This window comes from Cephus cinctus, unplaced genomic scaffold, assembly GCF_000341935.2.
Source record: "Cephus cinctus unplaced genomic scaffold, Ccin1 Ccin1_scaffold1109, whole genome shotgun sequence".
NCBI lineage: Eukaryota > Metazoa > Arthropoda > Insecta > Hymenoptera > Cephidae > Cephus > Cephus cinctus.
The window spans coordinates 242,879-264,124 of record NW_014333618.1 but is presented as its reverse complement, the minus strand read 5'-3'; the positions used below and the strand labels follow the sequence as shown (position 1 = coordinate 264,124).

The 21,246-nt window shown below is 42.2% G+C and overlaps 1 protein-coding gene and 1 long non-coding RNA gene across 5 annotated transcripts in view; one reads left to right on the top strand and one right to left on the bottom strand.

The window, feature by feature from the left end:
• LOC107272125 (UNC93-like protein) overlaps nt 1–21,244 on the top strand; it is a 32,752-nt gene extending 11,508 nt beyond the window's left edge. For 2 of the 3 annotated variants that reach the window (XM_015748949.1, XM_015748951.2), the window contains 5 exons: nt 1,261–1,964; nt 5,689–5,914; nt 11,355–11,517; nt 16,590–16,857; nt 19,396–21,244. In XM_015748949.1, the coding sequence (XP_015604435.1) occupies nt 1,277–1,964; nt 5,689–5,914; nt 11,355–11,517; nt 16,590–16,857; nt 19,396–19,715 (1,665 nt within the window). In that variant the 5' untranslated portion in view covers nt 1,261–1,276 and the 3' untranslated portion in view covers nt 19,716–21,244. The remainder of the gene's footprint in view (nt 1–1,260; nt 1,965–5,688; nt 5,915–11,354; nt 11,518–16,589; nt 16,858–19,395) is intronic. The other variant, XM_015748950.1, reaches the window with a different exon arrangement.
• On the bottom strand, nt 11,674–15,640 carry LOC112495007. Of its 2 annotated transcripts, XR_003061123.1 has the most exons (3): nt 14,552–15,640; nt 13,509–13,718; nt 11,674–13,396 (listed from the first exon to the last, which is right to left on the bottom strand). It is a non-coding gene; the product is annotated as an uncharacterized LOC112495007 (long non-coding RNA). The 2 variants fall into 2 exon arrangements; XR_003061122.1 differs by having other exon boundaries at nt 11,674–13,718.
• Nucleotides 21,245–21,246: the final 2 nt, after the last annotated feature.

The window sequence follows — 21,246 nt, the reverse complement described above, 5'->3', positions numbered from 1 at the left end:
GTATACAAAATTCAAAAAAAAATATCACTACGCGTTAGTACGTCTTATTTATCACCGTGACTCAACCAATCTCGGTGAAATTCTTTCGGGCTACATTGACTTTTGACATTTTCGCATTGATCCCGCCTATCAATTCTACTCCTGCCGTAATCACCTACGTACTATATCTACGTACGATCGTTCAGCCGAGAGAATTCTTTATCCCTCCGGGTATACAGCGGCTAGTGATCCTGACGAGTTGATGAACGTATTTATAAAAAATATTTTTAAAACACTAATGGATCTACCTGTTGACCGAGAATTGACTTTAGCTCGGAGCGACAGTCGCAACGGGTTTTTTTTTTCGAAGTCAAGATTATGACTTAATAGGGGAAAAAAAACAGTCGACGTAATTCGTCGGTTTTATTGGATGCAATCATTTCCCCCCCTCACTTCCCCTACCCACTCGAAAAAAAAAACAAAGTAAAAAATTTTAACCACGTAAAATTCTCTTAAGTCACTTTCCACATGACGAAGTTGTATTTTACCATATTTTTCTCATTTTTTCTGCGACGTTTAATATTTTCTTTTTATCACACTTAACCTCAAGGTCAATACTTGAAGACTCATCTTCGCGTACCAACCGATCGCCAATGTCCACTTACGATAATTGCATAATAGCTGGTAGATTGTAAAAAAAAAAAGAAGAATGTCATAAAATATAAAATTATTATAAAAGCATAAAATTGATTATCCGTTCATCGCGTGACATTCAATTCGCAAGTAAAATTTGCCGCTGAAAATTATTTTGTTGTTTCCAATGATAATTAACGGCTTCCATTGTTTAGCATTGATTTACATTGATTTACCACATATTTGCGATTACTCGAACAAATCGATTATCCCAATACCCATGTGCACCGATCAGTACGAATAATCGAGATTGTACCGCATCTACAAGCAGGATGACGTAGAGACGTAATTCGCGTCACGAGGGGATTAGTAATCTTTTAGAGAAAAAAAAAGAAAAAAGAAAATTGAGTCGAGTCATTCCCAGTCGCTAATGAATTAGCGCTATGCGATTTCCGGCCTGGCTGATTACAATGGAACTACCAGATGTTTACAGTCCATTCACAATGTGCATTAACCATAGACCCATACTCGAGATATGGAAGTTACAATAATCACGTGTAATTTCCGTAACGATTAAAATAATATATATACATATACGTGCATATGTCAAAAATCTCAATAAAATTGTTATTTACTCATTCTTTCCAGGTAGCCGACACAGATAATGGTGGCTTCGCAGAACGACGGTGGCAGAAGCGGCACCGTACCGACGGACGACGCGGTCTACACCGTCTCCGTAGGCGGAGTTGGTTACCGCAACGATGGATACAGGGAAGACGGTACCGACGGCATTCCGCCGGAACCGACCAAGCCGCCCCAGCTGCCACCTGCCGACGACGACAGTCAGTCACGAAAGTTCCGATTGTCACGTGGCGAGAAATGGCGAATCCTCAAGAACATCGGCGCCGTGTCCGTAGCCTTTATGGTACAGTTCACGGCCTTCCAAGGCACGGCCAATCTTCAGTCGTCGATAAATGCCAGCGAGGGTCTTGGCACCGTGTCCCTGTCCGCAATATACGCGGCCCTCGTACTCTCCTGCATCTTCGTACCTACCTTCCTCATCAAGAGACTCACCGTCAAGTGGACCCTATGCGTGTCGATGCTCTGCTACGCACCCTACATTGGATCACAGTTTTACCCCAGGTTCTATACCCTGGTACCGACCGGTGTCCTACTGGGTCTAGGTGCCGCGCCCATGTGGGCAGCCAAGGCCACCTATCTGACCCAGGTCGGCGGTGTCTACGCCAAGCTCACTGATCAACCTGTGGACGCCATTGTCGTACGGTTCTTCGGGTTCTTCTTCCTTGCTTGGCAGACGGCTGAACTCTGGGGAAACCTGATCTCGTCCCTTGGTAAGTGTACTCGGGTGGTTGGATTTAATTCATTATTTCTTCTTTTTCTCTCCACTCGCACACAGGATGCTGCCGTTGTATTTTTTGAGAAGAATCTTTACCGGATTTTTCAATGTTTCCGTATGCTTCGGAGCTGCAAGTGGAGAACCGTCGAGAAAGCAACGGAGAAACAAAGACAAGGATATATATATATATATATATATATATATATATATATATATAAGCACTGGACCTCATTTTGCACGAACGTCATGAAGAAATCGCGTCCTGGTCGTTTTTGCGTTTGAATATTTATCACGTATCATTTGAATAAGCCGGTCACGCCGATTTTTCTCTGCCCTCGGGCTAACCGCCAGGTCCTCTTCGTCATTGTGTACCAAGCTCTTCTACGCGAGCGCCATCTGTATTATAACGAGGAGCGATTCCATATTTATGCGTATACACCTAGTAGAGTCTATTTAATTTTTTTCTCTTTCTAAAAATAAGACAAATCTCACGGACTGGGAAGTGCCGATTTAAACGCGTTCTTATTTATACCAACAAAACCACATGTCGTTTACGAAGTCGTCTGGTTTCTCTCCACCTCTTCCCCCCCAACCCGCAAATCGACTTTGCGTAATATCAACTTTAAGAAAAACACACGGAATCATGTCCGAAATTGATTCTTCTTCCGTCAGCGCACGTATAAGCAAAAATATTCTCTTGGCCGTGACGTCACGTGTGCAATGAAAACAAACCGATTCCCTTCCGTATATGTTTATCCGTATTTTGTTAATTCACTCTTTCTCTTTGTACTTCTATAATAATCTGAGCGCACCTGTGACACTGCCTCTTTAAAGTTAGCAGCGCGACGTCGAAAAGAAGCAATTCAGTTTATTAAGCAGGCAATCGATTAATCATTTTACTCTGTCGATAACTTAACTCGTTTGGTTTATCTGCTATTATATTTTGGCGCCTGGTTGTGTATCAAAACAATATTTGTATGTCGTCTTCTTGGTACACGACTAATTTGGTGTGCATATATATATATATATTTTATATATATGCACATAAAGTTATTATATACGTAACCATATGATGATTGGCTCAAGTATCTAACATTCTAACGGATACGCAATACACGCAACCGTTTGGACTAGGCGGTTTAAACAGCAGAGGAATCATACCAGCCAGTAGTAACAGCAGAGAATCAGTCAGACTGTCCGACCAAACCTTTTTCCTTCTCCGCTTAAGATATATTGAAGCAAGCTTGTGTGATATATATATATATATATATAACCGTAAGCAAGTGGAGAATGACTGCAGGCAGCCTGCCAATCGAGATTTATCCGGTATAAACTCGCTTTGGTTGCTTTCCTGTACTACTGTTGTTGTTGCTGATAATGTTATTATTATCAACGTATACCTTCGCCCGGCACATTCACTCCTCGCACACTGAATCTGGATATAATGTTAGTAATGGAAGTCGTGAGGATTATGGGTATAGGTAATTAGGTTAGGTTAATGGATATAAAATACGTATATACATACGTATAGTATGTATATGACTGATTATTTCCTATTGCCAGATTGACTCTATTGATTACACTCCACTCGCTCAACTTACAATTCTCTTAGTCACCCGTTCGCTCACTGAACTCTACCTAACCTGACGGGTCTACGTTTCTGTTTTACCGACAATAGGAAACGCTCGTCGCGCCGTTGGGATTCTTGACAAATATATTGGCGACAAAGGTCAAGACTGTTTCGAGTCCTTGCGGAAGGTCGTCGTGGGGTTATGCGTTACGAACAGGCGTCGACGCCGAGCGTCGATACGCGTTTTATATATGTAGAATGCAATTTACAAGTATAGTATGCGTAAGTGAAAGGACGTTACTCGGCTTAAGTTCCTTGACACGCGGGCACTTTGACACTCGGTCTGGTCTGTTATGGCGAATGATATTCATCGCGTGTTTCCTTTTACTCTGAGGAATTCTTTTCTTTTTTTTTTCTTTCTTTCCAAATAACAATTTACTTTGTACGCGTCATTCAGTAATCTTTTTTTACGGTCTCTCGTTTCTTTGTCCATTGTCGTTAATCGGTTCGATGTTTTGAAATTTTTTTTCCTTTGGTCCCCGATAGACTTTTTGGTGGTTAATTTGTCGTTTCTTTTGTTTGTAAAATTTCAGGGTTTTTTGTTTCTTCTGTATTTGCGATCAATCGTCACAGTGACCTACGTGAGTCAGGGAAATTGATCGGCGACGGTCGCATAGTTCTCTCATGAAAATGCATAGTTAACTGCACGGCGACAATGGGGTCTGACGGAAATTCATGTGGGCGCGGGGGAATTCACAGCTCACGTGCTTTCTTGGGATGTATAGATATAGCTAGGACTGTGTCACTGGTTGATACCACGTGGAAATTTTGAGTCAATATCAAGGTGCTAAATGCATTCGTACTCAGTGTGATTCATCTTGATTCCCGTGTCTTTTACTCGTATCGCGTTTCGTGTTTCACTCAAAGTTACGTGCGCTCTCTGTGAATCGGAATTTCGCATTAGTGACAGTGATTTATGAAGAAAAAAAAAAATTTTTTTTTTCACTTTGAATTTAAACTTAATTGCCCATTTGCGCGCTTTAGTCAACGTCCGCTCGAACCGATAATAAGCTCTGACGTTACATGGAAATTTACATTTATGAAACTATTCTTTTTCGCTTTTCACTCGAACGCTTGTCGTTATTCGTTAAAATACGGTAAACCCTGCTATCTTGGACTGTATTTTCAATGAGCGATTCCACTCGTCGTATTGTCACTTTTCTTTACAATTGAAAATTTATCGATCACCTCGACAATCTTACGTAACGACCACAAAAGAATATGTCCATAAGTTTTTTTTTTTCTTTCTTATATAAAATGGCAGCTGTCTTATCGTCCGCGCTAAAATTCGCTAAAACGTCATTTTTGGTATCGTCGTCGACAGGTTTGGCTGAATACACAGAGCGAGGTGGTTAAGCGTGGAATGAGAAAAAGGTGTATCCGCAATAAGGCGATCGACCGAGAGTCTCTAGGATCTGGTGAAAGTTGTACCGATGGCGCGCGATCACGAATGCAGATTAGCCAATAGGAATTCCGAGTAGCGTAAAAGTATTCAGGAAGAACGTGACGGACGGGGAGGGAGGGGAGGCCAAAGTCTCGGCAATTTTTTTTTCCTCATCTCTTTCAAGCACAAGACGTGCCAGAGGAATCGGCCACGTGGCGGGCACGTGCGAAAAATCACAAGTGAAAACGATTCGCCGTGAATTTATTACGAGGATTTTTTAATGCGGATAAAAAAAAGAGGCCATTGAAATGGCATCAATTTAAATAATATATATATATATATATTGATTATTGCACAATAAGCACCATTACCCATAGCCATCTGAATAGTTGTCGAAGGAGACGGCATTCGCTTACGCGATAATTGGCATTAAAACTTGTCGTTAGATATTTATGGTGACGGGATTTCTAAGTATCGACGACAGTTCGAGGGAGAGAAGGAGCGGAAGAGGGGGGGTAGGGAGGGGGGTAAGGGGAAATCGACACTGCGTGCATAATCGAATACGTCCTTCCTACGTCCGACGTTATTTATTGTTTCCGGAAAATGTAGAGAAAAAGAGTGGAAAAAAATGTACAGCCTAAGCGCGTGGGAAAAATTGGTTTTTTTTTTTTTTTTACGTAATTAAAGAAAAAATTTTTTTTGCAGTTCTCAGCGAGGGTGAATTCGGCAGCGGTGGCGGCAACGGAAACGGCAGTGCCAACGAAGAAAAAATAAAGTTATGCGGTGCCAATTTCTGCGTTCTTGGCAATGGCGTAGAGGACAGTCTGAAGCGTCCACCAGACCACGAGATTTATGAGATTTCTGGAATTTATCTTGCCTGCGTAATCCTGGCTGTCATGATCGTCGCCGTGTTCGTGGATCCTTTGTCGAGGTGAGTTTTTACCTATTACGATTTAACGCGACGAGCGTCGTTGGCTTTTAATCGAGAAATCGAACATTTGAAATTGCCGCGTATATTTTGAACATCTTTGAAGAAATTTTTTTTCATAAAAATCCTCAAAGAAATTATTCGGTTAATCGTATCTTACGAAAATATCGAATAATCATCACCGATCGTGAGAGTATCAAGTAAATCGATATTATCGACCGAAACCTTTAACGCTCGATAGGACGCACCTGGTGATGACGTATATTGCAACCCGTCGTACAATGCATGTACAGGTAATAATTGACAATCAATAATGATCGATCGTCCGTACCTAAAGGCAACGGGCTCTCTAACCGCGAAAGCAGATACGAGCGTGTTTCCATAATGTTTGCCAATTCTGGCAAAATGTAAATAATATTTTAGTTGTTATTCCCAAGTAATATTCCACACCTGAATTCAATCAGTTCTCTGAAACCTAACAAGAGAAGACACGTAGCTCAGGCGTAGACTGAACATTGGCCCTTTATTACGGAGTTATCGATAATCTAAATAAGCGCCACTAGCGAACTCTACCGGCAGTCACGGGAAGTTCGTTGCTCCCCTTGTCGACCACGGGAATGACGCGTCTGCCTTCCCTTCGGCTGTCCGCCCATAGGAAATCTTTTCTTTCCTCGACTTGTGGCCGCCTTCTTCAATGTGCAACTTAATTCGTCCATAGAGGAGGAGTCTTATTCCACGTAAAATAGTTTGAATAAGGTACGTTAACCGTAAATACCGTGTTGAACGCAAGAGCGAAGAGCAGCACGACTTCAGGATATTATTGAAAGTCGTTAACGTTTAAGGCTGTTTTTCGTTCGAAACAGCAAGAGAAAAATCCACATCGCTGTGTTTACCAACAACGAGTACACCGAGTGCGTCGCCATTGTTTATACGTCACCGTGTATACACCAGTTTGAGTCTCACTGCTGTCAAAAGCGTCTCGGTTATTATCTCTCGAGGACTAAATTTATGTTCTCGTTATTGTTCGGGAACTTTTCAGAAAAGTAATCGTAAGTACGGAAGACTCCGTCCCATATGATTACTCGTCGGCGTCCGTCGTGTTTACCATGATCGATAAAACGTGACAACACGACGAAGCCTTCTCCCGGGGACAAACAGAAGAAATTGATTGGATGAGTCATACTAATTATTTTTTTCCAATATCTTTTTTCTTTATCATCCAAATGTCGGTTTTACCTGCACGTTCACTCGCCAAAGTCACTTTAGTCGTTGACTCTCGTAGAGTTAGGTTAGGTCGATGTCAGCTTTTGTCTGCGACGAATCTTCGCGGGTGCCGCTGTGGACGTTTTCCGTTTTTTCTCGAAGATTCGACGTTGTTAACGCGTACAACTATGGAGCAGGGGGATAAGGGAGGGGAAGGTAAAATGATTCTCGTAGTCGGTTCTGTTTTTTTTTTTTTTTTTTTCTAGCAGGATTACGAAACCGGGCTTAATAACCGAGTAGAGCAGAATCCGCGGAAACTCTTCGGCTGACTCGCTATAAACATTGCTCTATTCGTGATTGCGAACTAGCGTACATCCGACGGGATGCATCAATGCGCAGCCAGAAGTTACGTAACGTATATTCATTATCGACGAGGTCCAAGTATCCCACAGGATACTCGTACGGGTTCCTAACCTAAATTTCATTGTGAATCGATATGAAGTTTCGACACTTCCGGTGCATCTCTTATCCAGATTCGAAATCGAGAGACCCCTTTTTCTTGTGTTTACAATAATTTTTGACATTAGACAGTTCGATCAATGACTAATCATTGTAGGTCACGTGTCAGCACGTGGGTTCACAGTGGAACTGCGACTTTTCCCTGTTGGCTTAACCTCGTGTACGCTCGTGTGCATTCGTCCTGATATGGGGCACTTGCCGATAACTCGCAAAGAAGGGAAACGGTCAGAGCCGACCAGGCGGCTACTAGACTCTAAAAACAAGGAAACCTAGACAAACAGTTGCAACCCAACTATATATGTATATATGTACGTATACTTGGGTTTGTCATTGTTACCCTAGTTTAAAGTTCGTGCCGTAAGTATACATATAGAACGCGGAGACTTTGTTACGTTTTTTTTTTTCTTCATATTCGTCATTGTTTGCTCAGAAACAATGAGAAATTGCTTTTCTTAACTAGGTGGTACAGCTAGTGGATGCACCTGCAAGTACAGTCTGCTTGACAACACGGTTGCCGTATTGATATATATTTTGTATATGAATATTGTACACGATGTGAACGTAATTTCCTTTTCCGTCGATCGGATGCTGGCGAAAGGCCTCGGCGGTTCGCAAAACAGGTTAACTTCCGGTTAACGTTGTCATTAGCTCTCTAGGTCGAAAAATAAATTATCGCTCCGATATTTACTACTGCGGGTCTTCAATGGGATCCTACGTACAATAGTATTACGTGTATACGTGTGTATATATATATATATATATATTGAATGACTCCAAGAATCAAAAGCGTGGGTTTCTAAGGAAACGACACAAGAATTTACTTATAATATCATGAGGATCGTCCGCAAAAGTTCAACCTGACCTAACCTCAGTGACGCATATCAACCACGAAGTTTGTTGGTTTGGTGATGTGCGCGTCACAAGACGCACCTCTTACACGAGGCATAAGCTTATCATATTAACACCACCTTTCGTTCGCTACTGCATCATATTATTAAGACGTGTGCTAGTGCCTGACCTGCGCAACTCTGTCCGTACCATTATCGTACGCAGTGACATCTATCGGATAAAATTAAAGACGATTCTCAATGTCCAGTAATTGGAGCAGCTCGTGTGGCGAATCGTCGTTGGGATCGAAGGTATGGATAAAAATAATTATCCCGTTTCTCTAGTCGGTCGAGGGCGGCAGGTCAGCCATTTTGAGGAACGGGCGCCATTTTAATTCTCTTCGCCGTAATTTACCTTTTCGAACGCTTCGTTACGTAGCTTATTACGTCTCTGGCTTCTTGACGTTTTTTTATCCTTGTATCGTTTTTTTTTTCCACGTTCTTTCTCTTCAATACCGTGTAACACTGGCTTCTTCGAGTTTACGTATACCTACTTCCTTTTTATTATGATTTTTATCTCCCGTGATATCTACATACGGGCATTACGCAAGTCCGATAGATCGTACCAAGTGCCGCCATCTTCCTCGGGTGGCCAAGGTTGCGCTCCGTAACGGTTTAAACAGGACGGTTCTCGGAAAGGCCCGCGCACACGTTAAAAACTTTTAATCTACATGACTCCCAGAGCTGGGACGCTCTTCGGTGGTGGCAGCATCGTTTTCAAGTGATAACGTATTTCTTGGACAACCTTGTCAAGGCTGTATCCTCCCGGAGCCTCGGCTTACCTCTCTGAGGAACGTCATACGCCAGATGAACTCTGTCACGTGTACGACTGACTTTCTGTATGCGTCACTCAACGAGTGAATAATTAAAGGCGTTCTTGTTGACAAATTTTTTTACCTTCCTTTTCCTCGTCCTTCGTAGACGTTTCAGAAAAATTTCACCAGCTTCCAAAGGTGTGTGCAACGATACGACGATTAGGTATGACGTCATTTTTTTTCTTCCTTTTTTTTTTTTTTGTTTTTTTTTAATATACAGCCGTACGTGCAAACACTCGCGTTATGCGTCTGACTCATGTACGTTCTTGAATTATGTATCTGGAGTGATTGGAAAACGTGTAGTGTCTGATCAATATTTTTTTGTTCTCTTTATTTTTTCTATATACCACTTATCTTTGCACGGTACCGTTCTATTGTCGTATCGTAATACCGTAATTTATTGAACGGGAACATGAGACTCGTAACGGAAAAACGAGATGGTCTTTTTTGTTTCGTTGTTTCTTTCATTTCTTTTCTTGAAATTCCACAAGACACTTTCAATAATACGATACAGTCTATCGACAGGCGTTGCTCTGGTGTTATGTAAAAGGAAAGAGAAAAAAAAATTGTTTCTCCTTACAATTCGATTTTTTGTCCCTCGTCACGTGGCTGCTAGACGAATAGATGCAATAGAAACAAATGTATATCTTTGCGAAAATTTACACCTGCTGACATAACCTCATCTACGCGTATGAGAATTACTCACGTGATATGTCACGTTGGCTCGTCTGGAGGTCGACTGTGTAATGGCCAATTTCTTCACCTGATAAAATTTATCCTGCGGTTAAATACCCAGCTAATCATTCATTTACTTGCTTTAGCAGTTTATCCGTAGGATAAGTTTTATACGAAGGTGAAGAATTTAGCGATAACTCGTGGTGAAAATACGAAAAGTGAATAGCTGTTAGCCAGTCGCGTGTTAGGGTCAAAGGAAGATTAGCACAACGATTGGCTAACAGCTATTCACTTTTAGCATTTTCAGTGCATTTCAGTTACACAATCGACCCCCTCGTCTGCCTCAGGGACACGTAGTCAAAACGGCGTGAGACGAACGAAAGTTTACGCGGACGCGTAACGAAGGAGGTAAAGATCCTGTCTGTTATTTATAAGATGACGCTGTGATATTCTTCTCGAAGCTTTCATGTGTACCTGCCATCTACGGTCCCGGTTTGCGAAGGTTCACCCTTGTATTCAGAAACTAAACGTGTTCTCTGGAATGCCGTCCGGGTTGTTTGCCAGGCTGGCGCGACGGCGTTACCAGCGCCACGAGATTTATTTAGCGAATTCGTTCCCGCAATACCGACTCTCGCGCGTCTCTTATTTCGATCCTGGTTAAACCTCCGGCAGGATTGTCCACGTGTCTGGTGGCTAAATATAGCACGAAATAATTAATCCTGCCCCTGCCTGAGGACTCGTTCCGTGCACGCAGCGATTCTCAACCGTACCACGCGCCGAAGCGGTCGAGCGGCCGTGACAATAGCCAAGCGGACTAGTCCAACCTCAAAATTAGTAGACAATCGTACTACGACGCGTCGTAAGGCAGAGTACGTATTTTTCGCATTTTATGGAAAGAAATGGCGATTACGCCTTTCGAAAATATCGGTCGGTTAATAAGAAGTAAAATCCGTGGACAATTCGTGTATAACGCGAATCGTGACGATTATCGTCATTGTGGCTTCGATAATAAAAACAGAAGTCACTCCTATTGTGTCGTGTTGAGTTACGCGGATATTCATGAATGAACGAGCGGTTACGCTCAATGGCGAATGTGTCAATGAGTTTTAATTGTGCAATCAACATTTCCTCCCGGTGCTTTTTGATTTGATGCATAATAACAAGCCAGTCTTGTTGTGTCATACTTTGTTCGACATATGCCAACGGCATTTCATAGTCGAACGCGCGAGTGTTATTCTAGCTTTCTACGTGGGGGCATCCTTCGCTCTGCTTTATTTTATATTCGACTAAATATAGAATTGCCCGACAAGGAAAGTCTCACGAAGGATCTCACTTCTTGTTCAGGTATGGCGAGAAGCAGCGACGAGTCGACAGCCAAGAACTCAGTGGAATCCAATTGCTCTCGGCTACTGCTTACCAACTGAAGAAACCGTACCAGCAGCTTCTGATACCAATTACAGTATGGATCGGTATGGAACAGGCTTTCATCGGTGCAGACTTTACTCAGGTTAGTGGTAAAGGACAAATGAAAATTCAATAATGCATAGGGATTTTTGTATGATTATTATTTTTTTTTTTTACAATTTTTCTTATACTCGCATCGACAATATACATTTTTGCCTTCCTTCCTCGTGAACGATTTCCGCATTCCGACATTTTTCCCTTTTTTTTTTTTTTTTTGGATTCTCGCTTCTTTCCTCCTTTTACCTATTTATATGGCGACGCACGCGACACGCCTTTGGCTACGATCGCTATGCCGATCTCGCCGTGTCTGTAAAATCGTATCGATCCGATCGTCTAATAATAGTGTTGCGATCTAGGAGGAACGAGGCTGCCGACAGCCAGAATGGATACTTTCTAATGGCGACCACGTACTCCTGGTACTGGCTCCCTTTCGTGCACATCGGTACGCGTTAACAATTTATAATGACAAAGTGGTGTGTAGAGCGTCGTTACGCTTAACTACGATGCTTTGCATTGGGAGTTGGTTTCTTCTGGATATCGGACTTTGGCAGTTCTTGTCTGTCGTTGGTACGCCTTGTTTCTCGAGAAAAAACGGACTTTGAATTTTTTAATAATTATTAATTGGATAGTAAGATAAATTTATGCATTTTCTTAATACTCGAGGTTTCCTGTAATTTTTTTTTTTTTTTTCACGGGGACGAAGAAAGATACTTCTCCGAAGGATACTTCAAGTTTAACGAGTTTCGATCTGACGTCCGTGCAATTAGTCAAATTATGTATTCGAGTGAAAAAGAGGGAAAAAAAAAATTGTATCTTTACCTTGGATACGACGGACGTATCGTACTAAATTGTTTGAGCACTTCGATGACTCAGTTCTCAGATCCTGATTTGAGTCTCGTGCGACGAACGTCATCGACGAGCGCGTTGTGGCTAGGATATAAAATCCTTATTACCCGTCTCGCGAGTCAATCATTTCGATTATTTTATCGTCCACGACCTTGAAGTTCTCATAAACGTCGACGGAAATACGTTCGCGCATGCGCAGTAGCAGTTTTCCCGACCTTGTCGGATAATCGTGGACACGAAGGACGCCGCCTTAACGACGACCGCGTCGCACTGAGGATTCTCAGTTGTTGTACTTAGAAAAAAAATTGCTAACTCGCTGCCTATCAATTTCAATAATCAACCTGTAATTTCGTACGTTTTAATCCAACGAGAAGACGTAGTTCGATTTTTTCTTCTTCCTTTGCTGCCAAACTGCTTTTTCTTTAATAGCAAAACAATCATCCTCTACTTAGTTATTAATCTCGATTCTTAACCTCTTACGTATTTAAGATGGGCTATTTGACAGGATCCTAAAATAACTGAATAACCCAATTCACATGCGACCATCGTCAAGGTACGTTAGAACGCCAAGACCAGGATGGAAGCTTCTCGGCCGAAGTCGAGTGCGCGGTGCTTTTCTCTTTTTATGCCTGTCCCGCCGGCGCCAGAGTCCACCTCTACCTTTTGATGCCGTATTGCTATTCGTGCCGCTAGCAGTGTTGCTGCTACTCCTGACAGTGCTGGTAGCTCTGCCATTGCCGATCCTGCTACCTGTGGTCGCTAAGCGAATACTTGGTGCACTCGTTCATGGTGGGAGTCGTTAGCATGGCGGAGTCTTACCTCGACCAGGGCCACTTTTCTTTTCCTCGGCATGCCAACCCAGTACCTCCTCAAGTGCACTCCTGTGTCCTTCCTCCATGCACTGTTCAGGAGTAGATGACCTGGTACCCAGGGGATTAGAATCTATGGACTATCCTGAACTATGATACTCTGTTTCTATGTAGAGAAATAAGGGATTGAATTTTGGATCCCTTTTTTGAACTCATCTGAATCGTTGAAAAAGTTCAGGCTGATGTTTGACCGTCTGGAAATTGATCCTGGGAAAAGGGCATGAGAAAGCTTTAAATATGTTGACGTCATGAGGACTCTTTCTGGATAAAATTTCTATAGAACATCACAAAGAGGACTGCCTCGTTGCTATCTTGTTACCCAGCAATGTTAAGGCGAATATCAGCCCTGGAAATTCTCTGGTTGAAGTCTGCTGTCTCGTTAGAGAGCGCCTACTGCAAAGCTTGCCACGGTCAACAACTTCCTTTTTCTACTTGAATGGATCCTGCTGAATCCCATGGACACTTAGTAACAAGCAATTTCTTGTTGATACGCAGCAATGACTCCATAATGAGTTTCTTTTGAAGAACCCTGCGAACCAGTATATTTATATTTATTAATTAAATTCATTATTTATCCTCTAAATTCTATATTTATTCAAGACTTAATTCGTAAACACCAGACATGCTTATACGTAAATTGGAATGATCTCAGGATGACAGTAGAACCCAAGCTATTTGCGATTGTCACATTAATTATGCAACAATACATTAATGCAATTACTAGTTCAATAGTCTATCGAGTGTAGCGATCCAACTGTGCCAGAGACAGAACCCATAGAGAAATAGGAAGCAACTGAAAATTGTGCAAGAATACATAATCCGATACTTATTAATAACATAACGGCGTATATAAATAATTTCAAAAGAAATGTACAAAATAGATTAAAACGTTTTCTTAAGAATTACCCAAGCAGGAAGATTCCAATGTCCAATAAGCGGGCAAGAGCTCAAAAAAGAACAGAAACACGTAAATCGAAAGATACATTGAATGACTGTGAAAAAAAAAATCATAGCGAGGGCAGAAAACGATTTTCAAAAAACCACATTATCAATTCTGCTCAGGAAGCAAAAGATACTACTGAACTGTTTGAACCATCCAATGGAGAACAGGTTGAACGTTTATCGCACGGTCGGTAATGTCGATCGGTAGGTAATTGGGCAATTAAAGGTTGAAAGATGTCGGGACTCGCGAAGCCGGTTGAGTCAGCAGGGTTGATCGTTATAAATAGCTCGCGCTCTTATTCTCCCGCAGTAACCACTTGGCTGGTACCAGGAATACCAAAGTAGGTAGGTACTTGATACCATATCGGGGATGTTATGTATTGCAGGTAAAGATATACTTATGTATACAGGTATACTCACTGATCCGGTCTTTCTCAAACGTGTAAGACGGTTAACCTGCAAAGCATGGAGGAGAGACCAGTATCGGTGTAAACGCACTTATCCCAAGAGACGCCCATCGGTCGACGCCGCTTCACTGGTTCCAAGATATCGGCGCCGACTTCAATTCTCATCCTATATATTTCCTCTAGATCACCGTGCACCTTTCTCCAGACCCGTCCTATCGGCATTCTCGCGGACGCCGAGCGTCTACCTCGGACGACGCGAAAAACGGTAAATCCGCACGCGTCCCGCCACTCGACAATTCTCATAGAGCGATTCGCTGGAATTGTATACGTTACTTCGAAGTTTTATAATTAACCGTTTTATCGACTCGTTTCAATCTCGTTGGCTACACTGAAGATGGGAATACCGTTTCTTTATAGAACGAGCACAGAGGACCTGTCAAAATTTAATGTGAACAATCTAACCTATATTTTCGATTAGATTCTCAAACCCACGGAGCGTCTATGTCTTGCGAGTTTCGACGTGTTCGTTAACGTTCGTTCGCGTCACTGTTTTCGGAATTGTCCTCCGGGTTATATATTCAAGAACTGGATCGCACGAATGATTAATAGATCCCGGAACATCGATGAATGAATGTGGCGTCCCGAGGTCAGGATATCTTTTTTACCATTCGACGTTGTTTTCTTCGGTCTCTAGTTTTTGCTCGTCAGGCTCCCTCTTGCCGCGTTCCCGTCAAGCCTTCGGTACGTCGCGCCGCCCGTGTTGAATTATGGAGTTATACATGGAGGAGGCCGACGATCCGTACGTCCTTGCCGATCGAATTCTTCTACTTCCCTACCATCGCGTATGTACATATTTCTCTCTTTATACCTACGTTGTCTTCTCCAAAGGTATCAGCCTCCGATTCTTTGACCTTTTCGCACGTCCATTCTTTCTAACCTTCTGCCACGCGTCTGCTTTGCGAGATCTTTGTTACCTCGAGAAAGAGAGAGAGACCTTTAAATCTTTATCCGTAATTCGCATCCTCAATCGCCCCATAGCGACACGTGACGAAATCACAACGTGTCTTACATCACGTCCAACTGTGTTGTTTACAGGTGTCACACGGCGAAAGTTGTTCTCGAATTATTCAGCCATTTAAAAGTTCCGCGCATGCGCAAACGACTTGACGCACGAGTTGACAGAGGGAGAGTATCGACCGCTTAGGGTACATTATTATCATTTTCTTTTATTTTAATCACCGATAATAATTTTAATTAATTAACAATCAGTATCCTCGAAATTCCAAGGACACTGAATTTTTCTACATTAGTCACACTGTCGTTCGGTGAAAGTCGGAAGGACTACAGGTTGCTGTATCTTATTTACCTGCTTGGCTAACACTCGAGAAGGTTCTTGTTAACGGTAATTAACATGGAATTGCGTTAAATCGACCTCGACCTTTCACTAAGGTTCCTAGCCAAAGTCACGCTCGGGTACAGAACCAGTCCCAGCATCCGCTGACATCTCTTAGATATTCAACATGTATTTCTGATTACTGTACTCTCTGAGAATAGTCATGATATTCACAACGGTAATTCGTTTATTGATAAAGTCAAACAATATGGCGGAATATATATATATATTTCTCACAGAGCGACTTGGTAGTAGGTATGACGGAAAGTTTTGATGATTCCGTGTTTTTTTCCACTCTGCGTTAACCTGTACCTCCTTCTCCTACCCTACGCCCTTTCCCTCTCTCTCTCCCTCTCAGCACCTTTCTTCTTGCGCTTTACTTTCTAGTTCAACGACTGACTACAGTAGTCCTCTCGAATCACGATCCGAGTTCGTTATAACCGTCCATCTTCTGGTATAAATAACCAGTATCATTAGTGAGTCACAATGTACTAACCCACAAAGTAAATTTCTTGACAAATAATTATTTTTAATACAAAATCACATTTTATATACATAGACTTGACAATAGGACGCCTACGACTTTATTTGCAATCATATTATATTTTGATACCTTGATGATGTATAATTAATCTCTTTTTCTTCTCCTCTCACTCAGGCCTACATCTCCTGCGCCCTCGGAGTTCACAAGGTCGGCTACGTGATGATCTGCTTCGGCGTGGTGAACGCCGGATGTTCACTGCTCTTCGGGTCGGTCATGAAGTTCGTGGGCAGGCAGCCCCTGATGGCACTGGGTGCCGTTGTTCACGCAGCCCTGATAGGCGTCCTTCTCGTCTGGAGGCCACATCCTGACAATCCATACATCTTCTACACGATCTCAGGACTCTGGGGCGTCGGCGATGCCGTCTGGCAGACTCAGGTTAACGGTAAGTCTCGTCTCCATCCTGCACAAGCAGGTGTCAAGCCTTGGTAGCCTAAAGCGTTACCCAGTTTGGAATGGAGACTGACTCTCTTTTTTTTCTCTTCTTTTTATTACCATCTACGTCGTCCACTTGGACCTGATCAGTTATGTCTTAATTGATCTGACGGAATCTGTACCTCGTTTAGAAATAACGTCAAACTTCTTATACTGTATTTTTCGTAGGTTACAAATAAGCCCGAGTCACGCTGGACCACTTTGTCGCTGCTTTGAATAATTCAGATTCCACGGACACCGCTAGTCACGGCTATCCTTCGATTTGCAATTATGATAATTACAACAGCTTCGATGTGGATTGTCATGTGTGGCAACACCTTTTTCTTTCTTGGCGCTGTACTGAGCGTGACCTTGATCTCCAAAGTTAATGCCAAATTTTCCATCGCCGAAGTCTACCTCAGGTGGCCTGGCCCCACCTATGTCACGTATTAACGACAAATACCGAGTTGACAGTCGCTTCATGGTCAGTCATTTTTCTACTGGCAAAACATTCATAGCGAAAATATGGAGCTCTGTCAACGAGGAAGATTTTCTATTTGGATGATAAATATTATTCATACGTGTCTTTGGGAGCAGGAGAGGAAAAGCCCAAAAATTTCGACCGATGACAACAAATGGGATCGTGTCATTTTTTTTTTATTGATTTTAATAATATTGATCTATCGACCCGGGTACTCTCCCTGGAGCTATTCTTAAGATTTATACGGTCTTACCTCTATGTAAATTTATCGCTCCGAGCGACCAATCAGACACGAGTCTAATCTAGCATATCAACCGCTTGCGGATACAGACGTATAAATATTTATGGTTCCTCGCTTCGTATATGGAAGTTACGAGTGTCAATACTCCATGCGTGAGAATATCTTTGGGAATTTTGTGTTTAATTCCTTTTGCCGTGGATCCTTGTACTTTTTGTTTCTTTGCGTTAACGTCTTCTTGTTTTATTATTCCTTTTATCTCAACGAGTCACGAGATCACGTCGTGACACCGTAGACATAGAAACTCCACCAATGGCACCGTAGTGCCAACTTAAAAGAACGTTGATCTCGCGTCAATGGAATCTCAATTGTTAATATTAAGATGTAAATTCATCCTAGAGCAAGTCGAGTACTACATGTTAATGACTGTCGAGTGTTTTTGAAATGTTGAAAAATGCGGAAGAGGCAGGCTGGTTGTTGAAGGAAAAAAAAAAGAAGACGAAATCATTAAGAAAATAATCGTTATAACCACCAAGGATAATAAATATCTCGGAGAAAATTAATATTGATCGTTATGAAATCATCGCTGTGATCACAAATGTTTGTGTAATTCGTATCTGTATAACGTTCTCCATTATATAGTACTAAAGTCATTTGCACTAAGCACGCAGCATATGAATATGCTCAGTTTAAAAAATTTTATTGGCTTACAACTGTGCCGAGAATTATTATCTATTTATAAGCAGTTCTTTTGTTCTGTAATTTTTTTTTTTCTTTCATTCCTAGAATTATTATCTATCGTACGTAAGCATGTCCAGTCACCCGGTTTACTACGTACTCCGATCCAGGTATATACCGAAGAAGTGCGTTTTCTGTATTCACTCTGTATATAATGAGGAATTACATCGGCGAATAGGCGACAGACTGACCGTCTGACATTTAGAAAGTCTGACGGCTACGCCAATGCCGTATAATATGTATAGCGTAGATCTAGGAAGTTCATTCCAGACCAGTCCTTATTTTCTATGGCAATTGAATTTCGAACGATTCGCATCTGGATCCCACGACGGTAGATCAGGATCTAGTTAGCCTGCGTCGTCCGGACTTTAAAGCTGTATGATAATATTTAGCAAGCAGCTCGGTTGCGTGTCTTGTGATTTTGGTAGTTTCTGACTTTAAAAAATAATACTGATTACATAGGCGTATTACGATTTTGTTTATCACCGTAAATCATTACGCATATCTGTTTCCTGTTAATCGGATAATCATCGGACAATGTCGGTACAAAAATTATCAGTTGCACATCCCTGGGATTTGGTAGCGATACGATATCCTGGTATTATTGTATACGCGTGTGGCAATGTAAAACGTGCAGATCCCTATCATTATAATGGATGGACATATCCTGAGTGTTCCTAGCGGGAAACAGAAGGCTGCCAGAGATCCTGGCACATCACAATCATTATCGTAATTACCTGCTTTCTGTTTACGTTTAATGAGCGTCGGGTCAAGGATATCATTGACAAAGTAAGAGAGCTCGGTTATGGTACGTCGATAACGTTGTACAGGTTCCCTGCGAGTTTTATATGTTCTCAGCCAGCTTCAAGGCTCGTGACTATAGATGTACACGTAACGTGGTCCAGATTGAAGAGAAAAAAAAAAGGGTTTCCATCCGTCGTTTATGACCTGCCAATAAAATTGTTAATTAATAATGTTACTCGTCAAATTAAAGTCGAGCGAACATAAGTAGCTTACCTCAATTAATATATATTTATATCTTTATCCTTCAGGACTGTACGGGACGCTGTTCAGGCGCAACAAGGAGGCTGCGTTCTCCAACTACAGACTGTGGGAATCAGCTGGATTCGTCGTTGCCTACGCCTACAGTACGCATCTCTGCGCCAGGATGAAGCTCTACGTGATGCTGACCGTACTGATCCTGGGTACGATAGGCTACGTGGTGGTAGAGCTTCTTCACAGGCGCAAACAGAAGAGGCTCAAGGCCATCGCCGAGGATCCCAAGGCCGCTCAGGCTGAGGCTAACAAGCCGGAGGAAACCGACGACGAGAAGGATGATATAGATGATGACATCATCATTACGCACCTCTGAAGAAGTCAAGAGAAAGTCAAGTGACTTTCGTATCGGACTCAATTTGGGTCTTGCGATTTTTAATGCGCTTCTTTCGCCCATTCCTTTCACACTGTCTTTGGTAGTTTGGATACGCGCCTTTATCATTGATCCTCGCGTGCACCCGAAGTCATTTTATTTTAATTCTTCGTCTCGTGTCTCCTTGTGAAATTCACTTTGGGTGCTCGACCTAACCTCAAACCAGGTACTCTCGAACTACCATAGATGAAGCTTTTACGTGAAGCTGCTTGTTATAATACAGAGAGATAGATTTGCGAAAGGAGCTTTCAATATATGTTTTGCGTACTGGTGCGTTAGACACGCACCTATCACACCGAGTCTTTGGGTCTGGTTATACCCACCTTTGTGTGCACGTGTCTTTATGAACGAATTGGTGAATGTTGTGAGTGCTTAAACAGTGGCTGCTGCGCGCAATGTGTGATTACGCGTGTAGTCGTACGCGCGACATGCACGTCGCCATCTACTTACGTTAGCGGTGCTGTGTATCGGGCTAATCGCGTCTATCGACACGCGGCTTAAGAATTCTTTTTTTTTTTTCATCGTCTGCGGCTTTGTAAACTGCACGAAAATTGCTGTGGAACGCATAAGCGAGGTGTACGGCCTTTGAGAATTCGTTGGGAATCGAGAGGAGAAAGAAAAGGATGAAAAAAAAATCGTGCGGATACGCCGTTAGGATTATTCGCAACGATGTTCACTGCCGTTCGAACGATTATTTTGTTTTTGGGAATTTTTTTTTTTTTTTTTTTTTTTTTTTCTCTACAATGCGCTAAACGCGACACTGCACCTTGCTAATCTCAGGAGGCGACGTGCACGTTCGCGAATCTCAAAGCAGTATTCCTTCCGATAATGGCCGACGGTATTGTCGAGGAACGTGCAATATTATTCTCTGTCGACGAATCATATTCCGTCCCTCGGTTGCGGTAGCTCAAAAGTCTCTAACCTAGATAGATAAGTATTATAAAAAAAAAAACAAATCCGCGTATACTTTATTCTCCAGGCCGTGAATGGCCGATTAGAACGGAGCGTCGAGTTTTTTCGTACTTTTGAATTTCCCGCGGCTAAGTCCGAACTAAGCGCTATCCATGGTGAACCAATGAAGAGCTTCCACGTTGCGTAGGCTGTTGGATAGGCTTCTTACGGTCCTATTGGAGTCGCTCTTTTCTTTGGCGGGAATTTTGAAAACCCACGTGAACCCAATATTGTCCTTGGACGTTCATTAATCGGGGTGTGTCCGACCGTGTAATTTTATTCACGTTATTGTCACACGTGCTACTTTTCCTTTCACATTAACAGATTACTCACTGTGTTATATTGTTATCGTTGTTCTTATTATTCTTATCGACAAAATAGATTGCGAAAGCTAAAGTAACAATTCGATTCGGTCAAGAAATTCCCCGATTCTGGACAAACGCGAATCCATCCTCACAGCTTAAATACTCGTGTCAAATATATACAGTGGTCATTAACGAAAAAAAAAAAAAAAAAAAAAACA